General features: G+C 37.9%; 1 protein-coding gene across 6 annotated transcripts in view; it reads right to left on the bottom strand.

Moving 5' to 3' along the window:
- Positions 1-23,280, bottom strand: part of LOC106083452 (neurobeachin) — a 414,708-nt gene that overhangs the window by 59,066 nt on the left and 332,362 nt on the right. For all 6 annotated transcript variants that reach the window (XM_013246475.2, XM_059367989.1, XM_059367990.1 and 3 more), the window contains 4 exons: positions 22,586-23,004; positions 17,473-17,787; positions 13,717-13,824; positions 9,992-10,139 (listed from right to left, as the gene is read on the bottom strand). In XM_013246475.2, the coding sequence (XP_013101929.2) occupies positions 9,992-10,139; positions 13,717-13,824; positions 17,473-17,787; positions 22,586-23,004 (990 nt within the window). The remainder of the gene's footprint in view (positions 1-9,991; positions 10,140-13,716; positions 13,825-17,472; positions 17,788-22,585; positions 23,005-23,280) is intronic.

The following is a 23,280-nucleotide window of genomic DNA, read 5'->3' as shown; positions in this document are numbered from 1 at the left end:
GAAATAAAAAAAATAAGAAATAAAATGAATTAAAATAAAATAAAATAAAATAAAATAAAATAAAACAAAATAAAATAAAATAAAATAAAATAAAATAAAATAAAATAAAATAAAATAAAATAAAATAAAATAAAATAAAATAAAATAAAATAAAATAAAATAAAATAAAATAAAATAAAATAAAATAAAATAAAATAAAATAAAATAAAATAAAATAAAATAAAATAAAATAAAATAAAATAAAATAAAATAAAACAAAATGAAATAAAATGAAATAAAATGAAATAAAATAAAATAAAATAAAATAAAATAAAATAAAATAAAATAAAATAAAATAAAATAAAATAAAATAAAATAAAACAAAATAAAATAAGATAAAATAAAATAAAATAAAATAAAATAAAATAAAATAAAATAAAATAAAATAAAATAAAATAAAATAAAATAATATAAAATAAAATAAAACAAAATAAAATAGGATAAAATAAAATAAAATAAAATAAAATAAAATAAAATAAAATAAAATAAAATAAAATAAAATTAAATAAAATAAAATAAAATAAAATAAAATAAAATAAAATAAAACAAAATAAAATAAGATAAAATAAAATAAAATAAAATAAAATAAAATAAAATAAAATAAAATAAAATAAAATAAAATAAAATAAAATAAAATAAAATAAAATAAAATAAAATAAAATAAAATAAAATAAAAGAAAATAAAATAAAATAAAATGCAATAATATAAAATAAAATAAAATAAATTAAAAAAAAAATAAAAATAAAATAATATAAAAAAAATAAAATTTTATAAGAAGGAAATAAAATTAAATTAAATAAAATACAATAGAACAAAATTAATTATAGTAAATAAATAATTAAAATAAAATTTTTTTAAATAAAAATTTATGTTTTATATAATCATGTTATAATCGATTTTGTATCAATTATTCATAATTTAAACGCAAGCCATATAAGCCAACAATGTTTTACATAACAAAAATCAAATAAACAACACAACAGGAATCGGAAATGTTGTTTTTTTCAAGATACATTATTTCGTGGTATGTTTTTCATTTTCAAGATTAATAAATCCATTGTCATGTAGAATGTTATTGATGATAGTTTGAAGTCATATTTCATATTTCGCCAGCATAATAACATGTTGCAATGGTTTATTTGTCAGCCATACACATACAAGCACACGCACACAGCAATGACAGTTGAGAACACAGCAACAGCAGCAGGATATTGAATTTTGTTTTTTTTTTTTTTTTTTTTGTGAGTACAATCAAAGGATATGCCATAAACACAATTCGCATTTTTTCATTAATAATTGTTCAAGAATGCAATATCACATCAAAACATAACGAAGTAGGGGAAGAATGTCAAATAAAGCACAGTATATAACAGAGTTGTATATGGGGGATATATATGTTATAGTAAGGGCGCATTGAGGGTCAAATGTTGGGTGGATACAGCACATATGAAGCCATATGCATTATGGAAAATATTTACAACAATTTAAGAAATATTTCAATATATTTTTAAGGACGATAGAGGATGGAAAACGCATTAATTTTTGGTTTTTCATTTATCATGGCGATAGATAAAAATTTTCACATTGTTTATAATACATAATGTTTTTTGTTGTATACATTTTTGTGGTTTTACAAGTTTTTTTTGTTGTTATTGTTCATGGTTACAATTATTGGATTTTTTTTTCGATTTTTTTCCACATAATCATTGTCATACAAAAAAAGTCCGAATAAAAGCAGCATGGAAAATTAAACACGAAAAACCAGAACAGAAAAAGAAGAAAAAAAGAGACAAAAGGGGTTTCATGATTAGCAATACAGTTTTTTTTTCCATAGCAATAATGACATTAATACCAACAAACAAACAACCAAGAATGAAAAAAACAGAAAAATTGAAAACAAAAAACAAAACTTTCATTAAAACAAAAGATGCCAGCAGCCTTAATCTGGCTTTTATGAGCAAGGAAGGGTATTAAAAACCATAAAGGGGGAAGAGCAGGATTAGGAGACATTGAAAGGAAATTTGTTCACAAGGAAGAGAGAGAGAGAACATGTACAAAAATAGAGGAGGGTTTTTCGTTGGATGTCTTTTGTACAAAAACGTTTAATCATGAAAGTTTTTTTTTTTCTACCCACCACCATACGGTTCGGGGACCAATTTTGCCCATTGTGATATTATCGCAAGAAACAAAGTGTAGAAGTAAAAGTTTAAATATGTGAATCCCTTGGATGAAGTCTATAGAAACATACGAAGAAGAGCGTACGCCCATACATTCATGTGTGTATTAGACTGGGTCAATTTTGGCAGTTATTACAAGAAACCATTGCGCTGAAATCGAAAACGAGCTTTCGGATTTTCGGAAAAGCCTTTCGTTCAAAACCGCAGACTCGATTTAGATTTTAGACTCATGATTTTTGGGACTTCTTTAAATTTGTGGTAGATTACGATTTTGATACACTATCCATGTGTAGATCTCCACCTTACCATCATACAGTGGGCCTAACGGCAAAAAATTGTAAATAAATCTTCAACTTTTTATCTGTTGATCTTAGCGGTTCAAAATGTTCTAGACATTTGTAGGGGAGGACATAGGCCTTCAGGAAAAATGGAACATTGGGTCTATGACTTTAATACAGGGTGACATGCAGAGTGTTAAAGTTGAACACTTTCCACTTCGTGAATCTTCGATGGGCTATAACTTTTGATCTACCCCACCGATTTGCAGGATTAAGTACTCTAGAGAAAGGGCTTGACGAGATCTAAGAAAACCATGCGTAATATACCATGCCTAGTATATAGGTAAGGAAGTATGAATAGTTTAATTTCAAAAAATATCAAAATTTTGCCTAGGTTTTTATGTGTAGATTTCCACCTTACCATCGCACAGTGGGCTAAATTGCAAACAAATTTGAGTAAATCTACAGGATTTTATTTGTTGATAGTAGCGGTACAAAATGTTCTAAATATGGAGGACATAGGCTTTCAGAAAACTGGAACATTGGGTCTTTGTCTTTAATACAGAGCAGAGCACATCGCTAACTTTCAATGGGCTATAACTTGTGATCTACCCCACCGATTTGCATAATTTAGGACTCTGGGAAAAGAGCTTAACGAGATCTAAGAAAACCTATGCGTAATATGCCGTGCTATAGTATAGCGATAAGGAGATATGCATAGTTTATTTCAAAATATAAAAATTTTGCCTTGGTTTTTTCAGTGCTTTTTTAATAACTCCGGCAATTTTGGAAATTTCACAAAAATTCCGCTAGACAAAATAAAAAAGAAATTTTGTCTTAAAAAATTTTGTCTTAAACTTCAAAAGTTTAACGCTGGCAAAAATATTCCACGGGAACTTTTTCAATTTATATTTGGCCTTAAATTAAAGCTTGAAATGTTCCTAACAATTTAACGTAGGTTAGGTTAAAGTGGCAGGAACAGAAGAAGGAAGTTGCCTTTTAGTTTCTACCGTTGAACCATCCAGATCGCTTTAAAAAGCCCAGTTCACATCTGCTAAATCAGACAGTTTCTCAAAGAAATGATAACCTAAAGTGGAAGGCCTTCTGACTGCTAGTGCGGGAAACATAAACAGAAGCTGTTCTATATTCTCTTCTGCTTCGATGTCCTCACAGATTTTGCAAAAGTCGTTGCTGGCAACCATCAGACTGTCAACATGTTTTTCGATTAGACAGTGACCTGTCATGACGGACATAATGGCTGAGACATATATTCTAGCCAATGATAGCAAAGCGGTAGACCTCTTCGAGTCTAGATTAGGCCACATAGTTTTAGAATGCTCGCAGCCCCCTCTTTGGGACCATCTATCATTCGTTGTCCTTCGGGTCTGGTTCCGAAAACTTAGCTTACATGTCACTAGAGGCATACCCACAGATTCCAGTACTTCTGGAGTGGAGCATGGTAGTTCTTAGTTTCGCAAGCTCGTCCACTTTACAATTCTCTAGGATATCTCGGTGGACCGGCACCCAGAACAGGTGAATTTTGAACTGTTCAGCCATCTCGTTGAGAGATCTGTGACAGTCGAGGGTGGTTTTTGTGTTCAGAAATACGTTTTCCAGGGATTTAATGGCTGCCTTAGAAAATATTTATGCCAATTGTGGTAATGGCATCGTACCTTAGCCATTCCACCACTTCCTTAATTGCAATGATCTCCGCTTGATACACACTGCAGTGGTAGGGTGACCTTTTCGATATGACCAGTTTTAGATCTTTAGAGTACACCCCAAAGCCCACTTGGTCGTTTCGTTTGGAACCATGCGTATAAAGTCTAAGTAACTTATTTTTCCAGGGATATCGTGATTCCAATCGGTTCTATCAGGAATAGTGGTACAGTACTTTTTGTTAAAAAAATACAATATAAGGTATGTCTTGCTATATCCTAGCCATAAATGAGGTCATGGAAGCCAAAATTTTAAAAATAGTTACAGTGGTGCTAACTTTGATGTTTCAGTGGAGCTAACTTTGGTGCTAAAATTTGATGTAATACCAAGTATTACATCACATTTTACTGCTAACATTTGTTAAGAGCTGATTCTGTATAACCTCTTCTAGACAACTCCAAAAAACCAAAATCATGAACATATTTCTATTTTATCCGATTTTATGTAACGTAACGGGCAACGGAAAAGTCAATTTTGCGAAAAAGTAGATTTTTCAATTTTTGTTTTGTTGTCGTCACCATTACATATGAAAACCGGATGCCCTATGGATGCCATACCTTTCCAGCGATGTATAAAATATTTCCCAACTCGGCTTCTATCTATTCTAAATTCCATTTAGACTTCCCTTAACTTGTTGGAAAAATCTCTATGGGAGAAAGTTGGTCTTATCTGGCAAAGATGTAGATTTCAGCTAAATCAGATAAAAATACGCATTTTCTAAGCTTAAGAAGTTTTATCTCGTCAAGTTCTTTTTCCAGTGTCTTATATCATGCAAATCGGTTAAGTAGATCCAAAGTTATGGCCCCCAGGAGGTAGGAGAAGTCAAAAGTGGTCAACTATGACACCCTGTAAAGATATGGACCCTCATCAGCACTTTCCTGAAAGCCTATGTGCTCCCCTACAAGTTTCTAGAACAATTTGTACTAAGATCAACAGTCAAGAAGTTATTTCCAATTTACAGTTCTGCAGGCCGAGATCCGGGCGATCACGGAATATGTGAGGTAGTGTGGTGCTAAAGCGAGGACGTCGAATGTGAATATCTTTACGGACAGTAAACTGGCAATAACAACCAGAACGGTAAAGTCACGAACAGTCTTGGATTGACGTAACCCTAGTATTGCCATCATTTGATGGATCAAAGCTAGAGGACAGAGTAGGCCTGGGGTTTACATTGAGAACCCAGGCACTGAGACCTGTTTTAGACTGCCTGACCATAATACGGTCCTGCAGGCGGAGATTCGGGCAATCACAGAATGCGTGAAGTGGTGTGGTGTTAAAGCGAGTACGTCGATTGTGACCATCTTTACCGACAGTAAAATTGCCCTAAGGGCAATAACAGCCAGGACGGTAAAGTCACGAACAGTCTTAGAGTGCAAGAAGGAGATTTACCCTTGCTCTAAGAATGGCACGATCCGCATCGTTTGGTTGCTGGGCCATAGCAGAGTAAGGGGGAATGAAAGCGCAGACGATTTGGTGGTTAAGGAAAGAGCACAGCCATCAACAAACTTTGTTAACCCGAAGCCTTTCCGGTCGACGCAGTCCGAGTTAAGAGCGTGGTTGACGAACGCGCATGTAATACTGTGGAACAGCGAAACGGTTGACAGGACGGCGAAAATCCTATGCGGATATCCAGATCGTGAGAAGACTTGGCTATTACTGAAAGGAAGCAAGCAGGAGGTCTGTATAGCTTTCGGTATCATAAAAGCACACATAGGACTACCAAAGAGAATAGAGACAGCATGTGTAGGACATGCGGGGAAGATGATGAGACGTTGGAGCATTTCATATGCCATTGCCCGGCTTTCGCGGCTAACAGACACTGGCACTTATGTGGGGACACAATACCAGACATAAACCAACTAAGGGGCATGGTATAGAAAAAAATTAGGGATTTTGTAAGCTGCACGGAATTCCTGACTTAAGTTTTCTTTTTCGAGGTTACTTTTTAGTAGTTAGAGTGCACAACAAGGCGATTACTTGCTAAGGTGTATGTCCATGGTGGCATGGACACCCTCTTTTCAACCTAACCTAACTTAACGTACACCACCGTATTGGGCGGTTAGGTCATTTCAACAAGTTCAGAGAACATGTGGACACGCAGCAATAAGAACCACCTTTATAAGGGCATTGGCTACAGTTCTATGTGTCCGATTTTTTGCTGTCCCACTGTGCATCGCCTCTATGCTGGCCATATATTTTATTACAAATAGCACGTTTATGAGATTGACAGCTATTTCGTTTGTAGAAGGCGAGGCCTTTCTAAATCTTCCACCCTTCATTTCTCTCATCTCCCAAAGAATTGTCTTGCCCAAGGAACGAAGTAGGTATTATGTCATAGGCGGAGAAGATTATTAAGGAATTCTATAAATTCCGACTTGAGCGCCACAATGCTGACCTCATAAATCCCCGGTAGGGGGTGACTATGAGCTCCATACGGGTTGAAACTAATTTGTTTGGCGTTCATCACCATCACGAAAGTAAAGCTGAGAGCTAACGGGCGCGTCCACAGTTTGCGGATAGTGGATTGCTATCATGTAGAGAGTCTAAGGGAGAAGCCAGGCGGCACCGGCTCTTGTTAAAATACTGAATGCCTGTGATTCTCTATACGACCAGGCGAGTTATTGGCGCCTTTAAATAACCAATGGTCATATCGTTCCAGCGGCGATCGGTCCTATGCACCCGAACGAGCTGGCTCACTTTTGGTCCACCATTGAGGTCCGATCTGTGTGGTGTTCAATACTGTCACGAGAAGCTTAGCTGCGAGCTACCGGGCGCGTCCACAGGTTGCGGATAGTGGAATGCTCCATCCGGAGTAGCTGTAACTGCAGTCGCGGGCAATCAGCGGCTTTTGCACAAATACTGAGTGCCTACGATGTTCGATATGACAAGGCGAGTTATTGGCGCCTTTAAATAACCAATAGCCACCCTGTTCCCGCGGCGATAGGTCCTTTGGATCGAAACGAGATTGCTCATCTACAGGAGCTTGACGAGGATCGCTACCTCCACATGAATTGGATTTCTTCAAACTTATACAGATGAAGCCAATATGTGTAGGGAGGCCATAGTTGTTGTTGTAGCAGTTTGTTGTGTTCTATCTTTCGTCTGCTTGATTCTGTTGAGTGTCCAGATCCAAGAACTCTGCGACTAGGGTTAGGTTGGGTAAGGTAAGGTTACAGACTCACTTAGACAATTTTAAGTCCGCTGTGATACCACAGTAGAGACAGACCACGACCCATGCACTGGTAATCCAAGCACGCTACCAACTCGGCTACCGAGGCGTCCAAGCCTACGGCAAAGATTGGTGTCCTCCAGGGGGATCTGGGTGTGAGTTGAGTGGATATGGTTGGGCAGTTAAACAGGCGACGTGTGTCTTGTGGTCCCTGGTCACAATCGGTATATACACCTAGCACGTCGGCATCAATCCTTTCAATCAATCAATCCTCTCAAGGAGTTGAGTCAGCTGCATCTGCCGGATCGTAATTGAGCCAGAACTACTCTGGATTGCCGAGGGAGGTAATTTTTTTCAGTTGCAATAGGAGGCGGTCGTTCTCCAAAGAATATATTCACCCGGTAGCCATTTATCGCATCTGCTAGCGTGTCTGCATGTATGTTGTCTTGACCTAGAGGTTTTTTTCTAGAGGTTTTCTCTTGAAGCGCTGAACCTCACGCTATAGATCACGTTGATCTACCTTAAGGCTTCTGGGCGGTGGATAACAAGATGAAGATTTGGATGGTCTTTACGATAACAGCATGTAGTTATGGCTTCACACTGGTTGGATCTTTGTCTCCTGATGGAGGTGGTTCACATGAGAACTGAGGAGACAGCCCGGTCGAAGGTTGGCATTCTGACAGATCTGAATATTATTTCACTGCGTTTCACAGAGCTGACGAGACCACTCTGGCTCTGCATAGCTTACCACAGACCGGCCAATTGCTTTGTACGTGGTCAACAAGGTGGCTTGAGGACCTTCTCTCTACATTTGACTTTAACGCAAATTGCTGTAGCATGTGTGGAGAATGTGTAAGATCTGTCAAATGTAACGCCAAAACATTTTGCAACACTTGATACAACAAACAAACAAATTTTGCCCATGAACATTCCACTAAGGAACAGAGGCAAACTTCTCACATATCAATGAGTGCAGTCCGATTAAAGTTTAAGGTCAATGATAAGGGGCTTCCTTTTTATAGCCAAATCCGAACGGCATGCCGCAGTGCTACACCTCTTTGGTGAGAAGTTTTACATAGCATAGTAACTCAAATGTTGCCAGCATTAGGAGGGGAAAACCATCGCTGAAAAATTTTTTGATGGTCTCGGCAGGATTCAAACCCTGGCGTTCAGCGTCATAGGCTAACATGCTAACCTCTGCGCTACGGTGGCCTTCACTTGACACACTGGGACACTTTATGGTCGTAATCATTTCTTCATCGATCATCACTTTCATCTCAATATTCACCTCACGCGCATTTGTAGTGAACAATGTGGCTGAAGATTTGGTGGCAGATATCTTCAGATCTCATGCAGGGAAATGTGAGGCAAGTTCGTTCAATTGATCGTTGGCATGATACCGTGATCGTACAATCGTTCGCAAATGATACAATGTTAATGTTGTCTGGGAGGAGGGGTGGGTGTGTGGTTAATGGAGGATAAGTAGAGGTTAAACAGCGCCGGAGGCCATAGGTGAGCATAAGCGTAACCAAAGCATTTACCTGGGGGGGGGGAGTAATGTTAGGTTAGGTTTAAGTGGCAGTCTGCCATCAGACTCACTTAGACCTTTTCGTTTCAGGCACTGTGTATATAGCAGGGGAGGGTCCCGAAACCCTTTGAGAACCAAAAAAAATTGCTCCTTTTGTTTTTAAATTTCTCGTTGTTTTTCAATTTCTGGGGGAGAGGAGAGGTGGGGGGTTCATTTTGTTTTTAATTTCTTTGTTGTTTTTAAATTGCTGGGGGAGAGGAATGCAGGGGTGGGGGGCGGATACACTTTTTCTGGTGGTGCATAGCTCACACCTCCAAAGACCCTTCTACTGTGAGCTCAACTCCCCGAAGACATTTTTACTCTTATGGTGGTGGGTACCCAAGATTCGGCTCGGCCGATCTAAGCACATTTTTGTGGGGAGATTTTGGTTCTAGGGTTTTTTTAAATTTTTTTCTGGCTTAAAATACAGAGGGTAACATCTAGTATCTAAGTTTCTTGTTAAAATTTGCATGAACTAAAAATGAAAAACCTATTAAAGTGAGAAATTATAAAAAACGAAGGAAAAAACTTCTAAAAAAACAACATACCATCTCAATTCCATTTTAATATTCAAAAACAAAATTCCTACTAAAAAAATCTATTTTTTTCCTTTTTTATGAAATAATCAAAAAATCATTAACTCTAAAATCTAGTTTTCTTTTAAAAACTTATTTTTAAAATTAAAACTAAAATAGCTACCCCCTTTAACTTAAAATAACAAAATCAAAAAAATTAAATTTAAATTAAAACAAAAAAATTTTGTGATTTTTAGTTAGTTGTTGTTGTTCTTTTAAGTACTACGGTTTTATAACAAAAGTATTTTTTTTTTCATTTTGGTTAGTAAATTTTGTTTTTTTTTTTTTCTTTTTTTGGGTTTTGGTTATGTGAAAATTTTGGTGCAGTTTTCTTTAAATTTATTTTCATTTATTTTTGATTTTGTTAAATTTAATTTAAAAAACAAAAATCTAAATCAAACATACATAAAACTAAAATTGTAGTCTATATAAATTTGTAACTGAGGAAAAAACGAATTCCACTTACCGCCTGATGATCTCTGCATGACCGGTGATTGCCTTTGTATTTGTGGTTCGGCTGGTGGTTCCAAGATATCGCGATATTTGGAAACCATCAACACTGAAATGAAGTACACAATGGCCAAGGAAAGGAATTGGGCTTGTTTGGTTTCCTCCTGTAATAGAAAAGAAAATAAAAATTTTAAGAATTAAGAAAAAATCGGTAACCTTTTTGTTAAAATTTTTCTTTTTGATAAAAAGTAAGATTTTTAATGCAATTTAAAATTGTATTTCTGCAAAAAATTTTTAAACATTTTAATTCCATAGATAATTTTAAAAATTTTATATCAATAGAAAGTTTTGTTAATATTGTTTTTACTTTGTAATAGCGTTTGACTGGTATTTTCTTAACAAATCCTACCGCCGATTCTGGTGTAGTAAAAATCGTATATATAAAAATCAATGTGTGTTTGTTTATGTTCCGTATAGACTCAAAAACGTCTTAACCGAAATTTTAACAGATGGTGAATAATGATCCCGTGGTGACAAAATGGTAACACAATTTTTGATATCTGAAGGGGGGCGGACCCTCCCCAAACCCCAATTTTCATTGGAGATGGCTGGTGCGATTTAAACGAAATTTTGTGTCATCTCCTACAGTAACCTAAAACCAGTAAGGAAGCAAAAATCGGGCGGAGCCGACTATATAATACCCTACACCACCGAGTATACGTAATACTTTTAATATATAGCACTTATATCCAAATCTAGTCAGAGTTTTGCATACCTATTGAAATATCGAATAGAACCTTGTTGGATTTTCTTACGATAGTACGAAAATTGTGGCTTCTACAACTTCGTGCTAAATTTGGTAAAGATAGGACCAAAATTGTGCCTTCTACAGGCTTAATAGGTCATATCGGAAGAAAGTTATATATGGGAGCTATATCTAAATCTGAATCGATTAAGATGAAATTTTGCACATGTATTAAGACGTCACGCGAAACATCTCATGCTAAATTTGGTAAAGAATTGACCAAAATTTCGTCTCCTACAGCTTCAAAAGGGCTTATCGGATGAAAGATATATATGGGAGCTATTTATAGATCTGATCCGATTCTGATGAAATTTTGCACACATATTGGGACGTCACAAAGAGTACTTCGTGTCAAATTTGATAAAGATCGGACCAAAATTATTCCTTCTACAGCCTTAAAAGACCATATCGGATGAAAGATATATATGGGAGCTATATATAACTCTGATCCGATTCTGATGAAATTTTGCACACATATTGGGACGTCACAAAGAGTACTTCGTGTCAAATTTGGTAAAGATCGGACCAATATTGTTCCTTCTACAGCCTTAATAGGTCATATCGGATGAAAGTTATATATGGGAGCTATATATAACTCTGATCCGATTCTGATGAAATTTTGCACACATATTAGGACGTCAAAAAAAGCACTTCGTGCCAAATTTGGAACAGATAGGACCAAAATTGTGGCCCCTACAGCTTTAAAAGGGCATATCGGATGAAAGATATATATCGGAGCTATATCTAAATCTGGACCGATATTTTTCAAAATCAATAGCGTTCGTCCTTGGACCAAAAAGGAGCCTTGTGCAAAATGTTGTGAAAATCGGACAACAAATGCGACCTGTACCTTGATTACGAGAATATATGGACAGACAGACGGATAGACGGACAGACGGACACAGCTAAATCGAATCAGGAAGTGATTCTAAGCCGATCCGTATACTTGTCAATGGGTCCAGCTTTCCTCCTTCTTAGCGTTGCAAACAAATGCAAAAATCTATAATACACTGTACCGCAGTGATGGTAGAGGGTATAAAAATGTGGCATCCAAATTACGGATGGAGTACCTAGGGGGAACGCCCCACCCCAAAACCTACCAAATATATATATAGACCAATCACGACAATATGGGACTCAAATAAAAGGTCTTTGCGAGTAGAATACAAATCTGATATCCAATTGTCGGATCAAGTGTTTGGGGGCCCACCCCAACCCCCCAAAACACTCCTAAATTGGGCATATTTACCGACCAAAGCAATATGGGACTCAAATGAAAGGTCTTTGCGAGTAGAATACGAATATGATATCCAAATATGGGACCAAGTTTCCGGGGTCCACCCCTTCCCCAAAACACCTCCCAAACAGGACTTATTTACTGACCATGTCAATATGGGGCTTAAATAAAAAGTATTTGAGTGACGAATACGAATCTGATATTCAAATGTGGGACCAAGGGTTTAAGGGGCTGCCCGTTGCCCAAAAACCACCACTCAAAGAGGAACAATTTTCGACCATAGCAATATGGGTCTCAAATGAAAGGTCTTGGGAGAAAAGCGCGAATCTGATGACAATATTCGGGAAAAGTGTCTATGGGGCCACCCCAAAACACCAAGCAAAAGGGACGTATTTGCTGATCATTGCAATATAGGGCAACATTAAGAGGTATTTCAGAGTAGAACACGAATCTGATACATATTGGTGATGTATTTGCAGGCCTAAGTGTTTGGCCCCTAAATCGGGCATATTTACAGACCAAGACAATGCGGGGCTTAAAGGAAAGGTACTGGGGAGTAGAGCACGAAATTAATATCCAGATTCGGACCAATTTTCTGGGGATCTACCCCTTCCCCAAAAGACCCCAACAAACAGCAATTATTTACTGACCATTTCAATACGGGGAACAAATAAAGGTATTTGAGAGTAGAATACAAATCTGATATCCAAATGTGGGACAATGTATTTGGGGTACCGTCATTTCCCAACACACCTTCAAATTTTGGGGCCAAATGTTTGGAGGACGTCTTATCCCATAAAATCCCCTTAAACCAATGGCAATATGGGGTTAAAATAAATGGTGTTTGAGAGATGAGCACGAAGCTGAGTGTCTGGGGGATCGCCTCATTTTCGAAAACCTCCCTAAGTCGGACATCATGAGAATATCGGGCTGAAATAAAGTCTTTTGAGAATGGAGTATCCAAAATGACCCTAAACCCTCTGAGCGAATTCATGGACCAATCGGATTCAGAGGCATTTATAGGCACTTATATTGTTATACTGTTAGTCAAGCGATATACAGATATTATTTTCGTAGCATGGTTTTTCATTAAAAGCTATTTAATTGTGGAAAACAAATATTCAAAGGATAATTTTGTTCCGGAGCGGGCCCGGTTCAGCTATTATATCTATAAAGGGTATATATAGGATTTTTATTTATTTTTTTTTTTCAATCCTTGCAATCTTATGTGTGTTCTCCTCAGAGTATGCAATATTGTTATACATCAATCAAAAAAATATTAAGATTCTTACAAAAACTCTCAGCAAATGTATTTGCTTAAACTTTCTACAATGTTTGTGTATTTGAAAATCTTGCCTAAACCACTTTCATAATAGTCTATCTGGATTTTGTATACTTTACATAAGCCTTTGGCAATGAAAATCTCCTAAACCTCTTTGCTATACCCAAAAAAAAAAGTATTAGATATAAAGAACATCCTTGACCCTATTTAGCTCTAGTCTCATTTGAAGTTTAATTTCATGTCAAGTGTACAAAATATTTATATTTTGTCTCTACTCAACACATTAGACCTCCTTTTGAAAGGACAATTTTTGTTATACAAAAATGCTATTTATTTTAATACCAAGGGAATATTAGAGCAAAAGCCAAAATAACCAAAACAAAAAACAAACAAAATCTTATAAACAACAACACTTACCACATCTCTATAGATAACAGCTCTCAAGCGATTAACATCCATGTCTTGCAGCAATTTCTCAGGATCCTTAACCGGAGATAATTGACCTGTTATTGACTCGACAATATTCTAGAAGAGGAAAGGAAGAAAAGACACACAAGTGTAAAAAAAGGCAAAATTAAAAAAAAAAAGTTGAAAAATATTTATATGTTATACAAAAGGAGTTGCTCTTCTAAAAGGATATGAGAAAAGGATACTGCAAAGGCTTGTAGCATGGAATGATGTCAAGCTAAGAGCAGACAAGTAACCCTTTTTTCCCCATTGAAGTTTGAGTATTTTAATGCAGCATCAAATAGTTTCAAAGTGACAAAGACAGATATTTGGCAAAATGCTTTATGGCACTTTCATTGGGTTTTTTTCAAACCGTTTGACTTGGGGTAACAGCAACTATGCACCAATTTCTTACTGCCAATATCCTTTTGAGAGTTGTTGTTTGGCATGGATCCATACAAGCAATTCAACACAATTGAATAACGTCTGGCAAAAGGATGTGCAAAATGCAGTTTGGGGCACTATATGTGACATAAATGAAGTAAAGAGGGATACAAGAAAGATAAAATGGGGCAGGGATAACTTTTTAAGAGGCTTCACCAAAAATAATCAAATTGCTATACATTTCGTCTTGTAACGGAATAAAAAAAACTAGAAAATTGCCAAAACAGATGAGGCAGTACTTGAAGTGTTCGAATATAAATTTTTTACTTAGAGTGTTTGAGAAAATGTGTTAATTTCCTGAACCAGAGGAACTTAAATTTTATCTTAAACTGTTTACTATTTGGCCAGCAACATTTATCTGAAGATCGCATTCGAAAGTACCGTAAACAGTGATGTCAACTATTTATCAGCAAAACGCGTAACCAAAATTGTGAAAAGGGTAAAAAGGTGTACAATTTTGTCCATGAACATGTCATTAAGGAACATATTACATATTAATGAGCGCTGTGGGATTCAAGTTTAAGCTCAATGATAAGGGGTCTCCTTTTTATTGCCGAGTCCGAACGGCGTGCCGCAGTGTCTCACCTCTTTAGGAAAACTTTTTTCATGGCATAGAACCTCACAAATGTCGCCAGCATTAGGAGGGCATTACTATCGCAAAAAAAAAATGATTTTTGATATTCTCGCCAGGATTTGAACGTAAAAGGCTAACCTCTGCGCTACGGTGGCCTCGGCTAAATCATATAAGGACGGTTTATTACCTGATGTTACTGAAAATTCGAACAGTTAGTTGTTTTACACACCTCTACGTTGATTCTGATCTGATGTTTTCAAAATAACTGCTATGGTTTCATGAAAGATGCATTTTTCACCGGATTTTGATGAAATGTGATGAATGTTGTTTATATTAAAAATCAGCCTGGCTGAACTTAATGACTTTTTACTTCATGATTGTCACATGAGGATTAGCCGTTACTGAATTTTCACAACCAGTTTTTCGTTTAACTGTGGAATATATGGCTGGCATTTAAAGTACAGGTCGATGATAACCCTTAGATCTAGGGGTAACATTAGGCAGTATCTAAAAGTCCCACTTTATAAAACTAGACTTATAAAATAGTCAAAATAATACTTGGAGTGTTCGAAATTTTTTTTCGGAAACATTTAATAAGCTATATGCCCTGATGACGAAGGAGTACTTAAAGAATTCGAGAATTTTTGCTTACAAAACTTAATGAACCATTTGCAATGATGACGAATAACCTAGCCGCGAAAGATCAGCCGTATCAAATGTAGTCTCCGGGAGAGGTTGGGCGGGGCCAGTTATTGTTTAAATACTGAGTGCCTATGATCTTCGATATGACAAGGCGAGTTACTGACTCTTATAAACAGCCAATAACCATCACGTTCTCGCGGCGATCGGTCCCATCGACCGGAACGAGGCATGATGAGGATTGCTACCTCCTCATGCAAATATGTTGCTACTACATAAAAAAACATGACGAAGGAGTACTTTTTCTGTACGAAGTTGTACTTGGAGTGTTTGAAGTTATGCTTGGAGTGTTCGAAGTTATACTTGGAGTGTTCGAAGTAATACTTGGAGTGTTGGATTTTATTTGAAAAATTTTATGTGAAGGTTGTAGGCTTTTGTGAAAAATCGTATAAACACCTCTTCGGAGTTTGGGATACCATTGAATATTCAGTTAGCCGACCACCATATGAAACTTGAAGATCTTCGAGGTCCTATACGACAACAGTTTGCTAAAGCTTACAGTAAAATGCGAATTTGCCCATGAAGATTCCATTGAGGAACAGTGGGAAACATCTCACATATCAATGAGCGCTGTCCGATTCAAGTTTTACCTCATATAGCCTTTATATAGCCGAGTCCGATCGACGTGAGGCAGTGCAACACCTCTTTGCGGAAACGTTTTTACATGGCTGTCATACCAACTGGTACAGTACCTTACATGTCCTCAGCATTAGGAGAAAATAAACACCATTAACATTTTTTTCTGATGATCTCGACAGGATTCGAGCCCAGGCTTTCAGCGTCATAGGCGGACATGCTAAACTCTGCCCTACGGTGGCCTCCTTACAATATTTAGGACAAAATTAATAGTTGAAACTAAACGTTAAGTCTGTATGCCGAGGTTGGGGTCATGGTGTCTACACTCAACGAAATTTGTTAGTCAAAACAGCAAAAATGTTTGCTTAAACAGCAGTTTTTGTCTGCTGAAAATGGGGAAGCACACATTGCTGCTGTTGCAGCAAACATAGGGCTGCAGTATAAGCAAACATTTCTTACAGCTATTTTAGCTAACAAAATCTGCTGTCTTGAGTACAAAAGTGTGCTGGAAAAAATGTGTTTGCTACTTTTTATGGTTTATGGTTTTTTATGGTTTTATTTTTTGAACTGTTTTAAAAAACTTTGTTGGAAGAGATAATTTTAATTTGTGGAATATTACTGTAAGGAAGCTATCAGAACCTTCCATTGGTATACGTTTCGCAGTCATATTCAGCAAACAATAGGCTTTTCAACAGTAAGCCTGCTGCTCTGGAATTGCATTACTACTGCTGTAATAGCAGAACTACTGCTACAAAGCAGCAAATTTAACTACCTCAATTCAGCAGACAGTGTTTGCTATTTCCAGCAAACTTTTTTCTATGAGTGTATCAGAAATCAAACTTGCTTAGAAAGTGTCAGTCTTTTTTGACACGGGAGCTAACGGTAGATCAAAACCGCTGGAGTAAGACGATCCTCTGTCTACCTCTGCCGCATATAATTTTTAATGGCAGTGATTGGGCCGTTAATCTCGTATCCCGAAATCATTTACCTTTCCTTTGAAACAAAACTACCAACAACTGTCATAATACCCTGTTCTAGTGTAGGGTTTCCAAAAAAATGTCGGCAAACGACAATAATGCCTTTTAACAACACTCCATTAGAGATCAGGGAGAAGAACTTGCCAACATTTTATCTGCATCCCCATCAAAAACTCCTCGAGCTTGAAACAACACAACACAGCGACAAGGACCAGCTATGTGTGCTGTTTATACATGGATATGTGCACATTCTTGTGAAATACGTGCTGGCAAAGAAAACCCTGCTAACAAAGTTATTGCCAAGCATCAAGACTATGACGTTGAAGTCTTGCCCATACTTCGTGTCCTTGTCGTTCATATTCATCAAAGAGAAGTGAAAAAACAAAACAACAACAGTTCAGCATGAATCCAGCTTAACATTGTTATCCTGGCGCTTCATTATGCGCACACAATTACCTTGGGTGAGGCCTGGGCACCACGTATGAGGGCTTGTAAATGAGCTGCTCCCGGCACATCGCGTGCCATTGCACCGACATTGTAACGTGTACGTTCTTTGCATTCCAAACAATTTCGCACAGCACATGTGCAGACGAGACGCAGACATTGTCGCAATATACCACCGCTGGACATATTCTTTTCGGCTTCCAATTCGCCAAAATTTAATGATGTTGCGAATATTAACACATCAGCCATGTTGACAAGACGTTGCAGAAATGATACAGCCACCTCGAGTGGCATACCTTGGGTGGGTTCCAGCACATCAAGTTCAGACTGCAATTAGAAAAAGAGAGAAAAAAAAATGGAAATGTGAGTAATGGTATTAAAGTCAAATTTAAAGAGTAAAAGGTAGAAGAAAAAAATGTTTAAATGGTGTGTTAAGAATGCATGTTTAAAGAATGGCTTTGTAGAGTTTGTGGGTTTGTAGCAAGTCAAAATGTTTGCGCTACAATTTTACTAATTTAATACTATCGCCAAAAACCAGTAACATTTTAAAAATGTGAAAAGAGTGTCCAATACTGGGTTCTAAATGCTGAAGTAGGCTCCTTTATGTATCAAACATAGGGTACTTCGACTCACTGTCCCTCGCGATCGACCTTCAACTATAAGAAGAAGGAAGGAGGGACATTTACCGGCGGTATGTAGATTGGCCCCAGGAAACTACACCCCAAATCCATAATGAAAACTACACCCCAAATCCATATGGGAAGCAATGACGAAACTTTTGGGGCCCATTTTCATATTTTGGGTCCTTTTTTGATGCAGCTGTTCGGGCGATTTGATATTGGGGCGCAAATTGAACTTATTTTGGGGTGAATTTGCATGCTTTGAGGTGCATTTGTTTTGGGGTCATCTTTCATAATGGAAAAGCAACCCAAAGTTGGGGCTTTTTTTTCATTTTCAATTTGGTGTGCCAAAAACAAGTAAAAATTTGCAAGGTCCGGTCGGGCCGTAACCCACCACCATAGATTCTACAAAAAATGTTCACAAATGAACTCAGTTGAAGACATATGGGTATTTTATGTAGCAAATTTTTAAAAATTAGGCACAAATTGAAATTTCTAGTAGAAGACCACCGTAGCGCAGAAGTTAGCATGTCAGCCTATGACGCTGAACGCCTGTGATCGAATCCTGGCGAGACCGTCAAAAAATTTTCATAGGTGGTTTTCCCCTCCTATGCTGGCAACATTTGTGAGGTACTATGCCATGTAAAACTTCTTTCCAAAGAGATGTCGCACTGCGGCACGCCGTTTGGACTCGGCTATAAAAAGGAGGCCCCTTAGCATTATACTAGAATCAGGACTAAACTTGAATCGGACTGCACTCATTGATATGTGAGAAGTTTGCCCCCGTTCCTTTGTGAAATGTTTATGGTCAAAATTTGCAATTTACATTTGCATAGAAGACTAATCGGGAGATAAGTTTATATGGGAGCAGGAAACAGGTTATAGACTGATTTGGACTGTACATGACATAGTTGTTGGAAGACATAACAAAATACTCCGTGCGAAATATGAACGTAATCGAAGAAAAATTAAGGCTTCCAGGTGATCAAGAAGTCAAATTGGTTAACATGGAACAACGCCCAATTGCAATCTCCAACTACCTAAATCAATAAGAAGTCACTGTGGAAAATTTCATGCTTACTTACTATACTAACTTTAATTGGCTATGACAGAAAATTTATTAAACTAGCTGAACATAGAATAGCGTTCCAAGCGCCTCCATCTATTGCGCTCATTCTAAAATCTCTGACACCAAGTTTCTAGGTGTCTCCCTCCACTAGATCTTTCCATCGGGCTTTTGGTCGTCCCGGTTTGTGTGCACGACCGTATTTGCCTTCAAAAGACTTGTTTGCTGGTGATTCTTCATCCATTCAGACAACATGACCTTGACATGACCAACGCAGCCGTTGTACTTTGATACGTGTAACTATGCTATCGTCGTCATACAGCTCGTGGTTCATATGACGCCTAAATTCTCCGTTAACGCAAACTGGTCCATATATTTTACGAAGAATCTTTCTCTCAAACACTCCAAGAACTGCCTCGTCTGCTTTCACAAGTACCCATGCTTCAGATCCATATAACAGCATGGGTAGTACCAGTGTCTTATATAGTGTAAGCTTCGTCTGTTGAGAGATGTCCTTGTTTCTAAACTGCCTACTTAATCCAAAGAAGCATCTGTTTGCCAGTATTATTCTTCGCTTTATTTCAAAACTGGTGTCCTTCGTTCCGGTATGGTTGCAGACTATCTCAAAGTTGGGGCTCCCAACTTTTTCCATTTTTTTGATCTGCTCGGTGGCACAGGACGTTTTGGGAGTTGGTACCATCCATTTTGTCTTATCTCCATTTACTGCTAGGCCCATTGTCACTGATTCCCTTTTGATTCTTTCAAAGGCTCCAGTGACTACTTCCGGCGACCGAACTATGGTATCGATGTCGTCGACATAGGTGAGTAGCATGTGTTGTCTTGTGAGTAGTGTGCCATATCTATTCACACCAGCATCAGGGATTGGTTCTGCGGTATTCTCTTCGCTGCCATCGTCGGACACTAGCAGTTGGGTAAAATGTCCTCTGCATGCTATCTGTGTCAGTTACTAGATTTCCTTCTTTGTCTCTGCAGGAGGATGTGCCTGCACCAAAGACATCGGTTCGATGTTTAATTCTTTGGTAGACTTTCCGGACTTAATTCTGACTTCTGTACATCTCAATTCGCTCACACTAACGGCTTTCCATTTTTTTTTGTTCTACGGAATAGACGTTTCTCCTCTCTGCTTTTCTTCCCCATACATCTCCTTCATCTGGCGCCTTGATAGTGATTGCAAGGTTGCTCTGAATGGCACATTCTTGGCTTTTGTATTATCTCGACACTATTGGTCGTACCATGGGTTTTTTAGGGGAGGCTTCCCAAGTACGGATTTCGAGGCATTCTCCATGCAGTGGGTAATGGTTTGTCACTGCGCCATTTTATTATCGGGAAAAGGAGTGCTTTCATCAAGCAGTTAGGTCAGGTGAGTGGAGTATACCGTTGCCATCTGTTGTGTTTGCAGTTTTTCAATGTCCAGCTTTCTTGCAGTGTAAGATCGTTCTCTCCTTGCCATGCTCTAACGAGCGCAAACCTCTAATACGCCCGATTAATGCCTTCCATCTACCACAACGTGATCAATAGTGTTCCTCATGTTTTGATCGGGTGACAGCCATTTGGTATTGCGAATATTTTTATGTTGAAATTTGGTGCTGCTAACTACCATGTTTTTGCCGCGGCGAAATCTATTAGCCTCAACCCATTACTGAACGTTATCTCGTGGAGGCTAAACTTTCCGACTGTTGAACCTTCCTTCCGTATCTTCGCACTAAAATCTCTCAGAACGAGATTTTGATGAGTGCATTCATCAAGCAGTTAGGTCAGGCGAGTGAAATATGCCGTTGCTATCTATTTTGTTTGAAGCTTTTCATTGTCCAGATTCCTTGCAGTGTAAGATCGTTCTTTCCTCGCCATGCTCTAACGAGCGCAAACCTCTAATACGCCTGATTAATGCCTGCCATCTGCCACAGTGTGATCAATTGTGTTCCTCATGTCTTGATCGGGTGACAGCCATTTGGCCACGTTTTTGTCGCGGCGAAATCTGTTAGCCTCAACCCATTACCGGACGTTATCTCTAAGGAGGCTAAACTTTCCGACTGCTGGACCAAAGATGTCGTCCTTCTCTATATTCACATTAAAATCTCTCAGAACGATTTTAATATAATGGGCGGGGCAGCGGTCATATTCTATCTCTCTCTCTAGGCGCTCGTAGAAAATATCCTTGGTCCGCTCGTCCTTGGCTTCCGTCGGGGCATGGACACAAATAAGGCTGATGTCGAAGAATTTGGCTTTTATGCGGATTGTGGCTAGCCTCTCATCCACCAGAGTAAAGCTTGAGACAAGGTGTTTTAGTCTCCAACTAACCACAACTCCACAGCCTCGTGTTATGGCAACTAAAGTATAGTTCGTCGCCGTCTGTTGTTGTTGAGACACCATTCCCGGTCCATCGCATTTCCTGTAAGGCTTCCTGTAGTATCTGCTGTGTACTTCTCCAATACATCAGCCAGCGCGTATACTGCACCTTATCTATAGAGAATGTGGACATTTCCGGTGCAGATCAGCAAATCATGGTTCTTTTTTCGGTTGCGTGGGTCGTCAACGTTAGGGAGGTCTTGTTTTATTATTCCTTTGTTTCTCAGAGTGATTCTAATAGTTTTCCGGGGGCGTTTTACAGGCCCAGCGCCCCAAACCGCATGGGTTTTGTAGGATCGCACTTGTATCCCTCGTTGTCGCGAGCCACCTTCTTCAAGATCCGACGATCGCCTCCAGCCGCCCCTAATCTGGGAACAGACGCTGATGTTGGCCATTGGTTATTTGAAGGCGCCAATAACTCGTCTTGTTAGCTCCATTACCATTGGTACTCAGTATTTAATTAAATTTCAGGCGAATATCTTTATTCGTTCGACCGCTATCGTCATTTCGACAGAGGGAGGGACGGACGGGCCGAAATCGCTAGATTGATTAAAAATGTCAAGACGGTCCGGAATACATATACTTTATGGGGTCGCATTTCAATATTTCGAGTTGCTACAAACGGAATGACTAGGTTAACCCATCCTTTGATGGTGGGTACAAAAAATAAAAATTTCCGAACCCTCAACCCTATTTTAAGTTCATAGTTTTCTTCATGTCTATAAACCTTAAAATGTATTTTTCTTAAATTTTTGTTTTTTTTTTTGTAAGTAAATTCACTGTAAATAAATTTAAAATTTTCTTCATTTTGTCCCTATTTTAAGCTAAATTGTCTTAATTGAAACCCCAATTCATTAAAGTTATCAACAAACTCTTCTCGGCAAGTCTTTGTGCAAATATTCTGCTGGTGTTGTCAGCTTCTGATTACCCCACACACAATAATTGCAAAACACACGCACACACCGCCTCACTCTCAACAGTCACACATCCATCTATGTATGTATGTGTATGACTCTGTGCAATGTGCGAATGAACAAATACAATTGAAATTTAAATTAACTTCCATACTTACATTGGGTGATGTGGCCGAAGCCAACAATGGCAATAGACCACCGCAGGCAATTATCAAATTATCCGCCAATTGTGATATCAAATGCACCGTATTCACGACAAAGATTGCATTTTCACTGGAATTGACAAAATCCAGGACACTTTTGGTGGAATGTGAACGCCATACTTGAATATCCGTTTCCAGCGAGAACAGAACATCCGATAGCAATCGTTGATGAATGTAAGACCATTTGAATTCGGGTATGCGGAAGGGTGGACGTGTTGGGCCCGGACTGAACATGGGTCGAGTGGAGCCAGATTTTGAACGTTGTTGCTGTTGTTGCTGTGAGGGTTGTTGCTGTTGTTGTTGTTGTGACTGCGACTGCTGCTGGTGTTGTTGTTGTTGCTGTTGGTTATGTGCTGCTGACTGTTTGGTGTTATCTAGAAATAAGGGAAAAAAAGAATGTTTCGCATTTTTATAAATCAATATGGAAGATTTGCAACTGTTTCACCATAGGAAACATTTTTCAAATGAGTTTCCTTTTAGGCTATTTAGGCAATCACCCCCCAATGAAATAACTCCCAATGAAATAAATTCCAATAAACTAGGTCCTATGAAAAAATAATGGAATAAATCCCAATTAGATAAAACCCAAAAAGTGAAATTAGTCCAAAGGCGAAAATTTAGTAAACCCCAACATTTGGCAGTCAATTTTT

This window comes from Stomoxys calcitrans, chromosome 4 (assembly GCF_963082655.1).
Source record: "Stomoxys calcitrans chromosome 4, idStoCalc2.1, whole genome shotgun sequence".
Lineage (NCBI taxonomy): Eukaryota > Metazoa > Arthropoda > Insecta > Diptera > Muscidae > Stomoxys > Stomoxys calcitrans.
The sequence above is the reverse complement of the archived record's forward strand: the minus strand, read 5'-3'. Positions and strand labels throughout refer to the sequence as shown.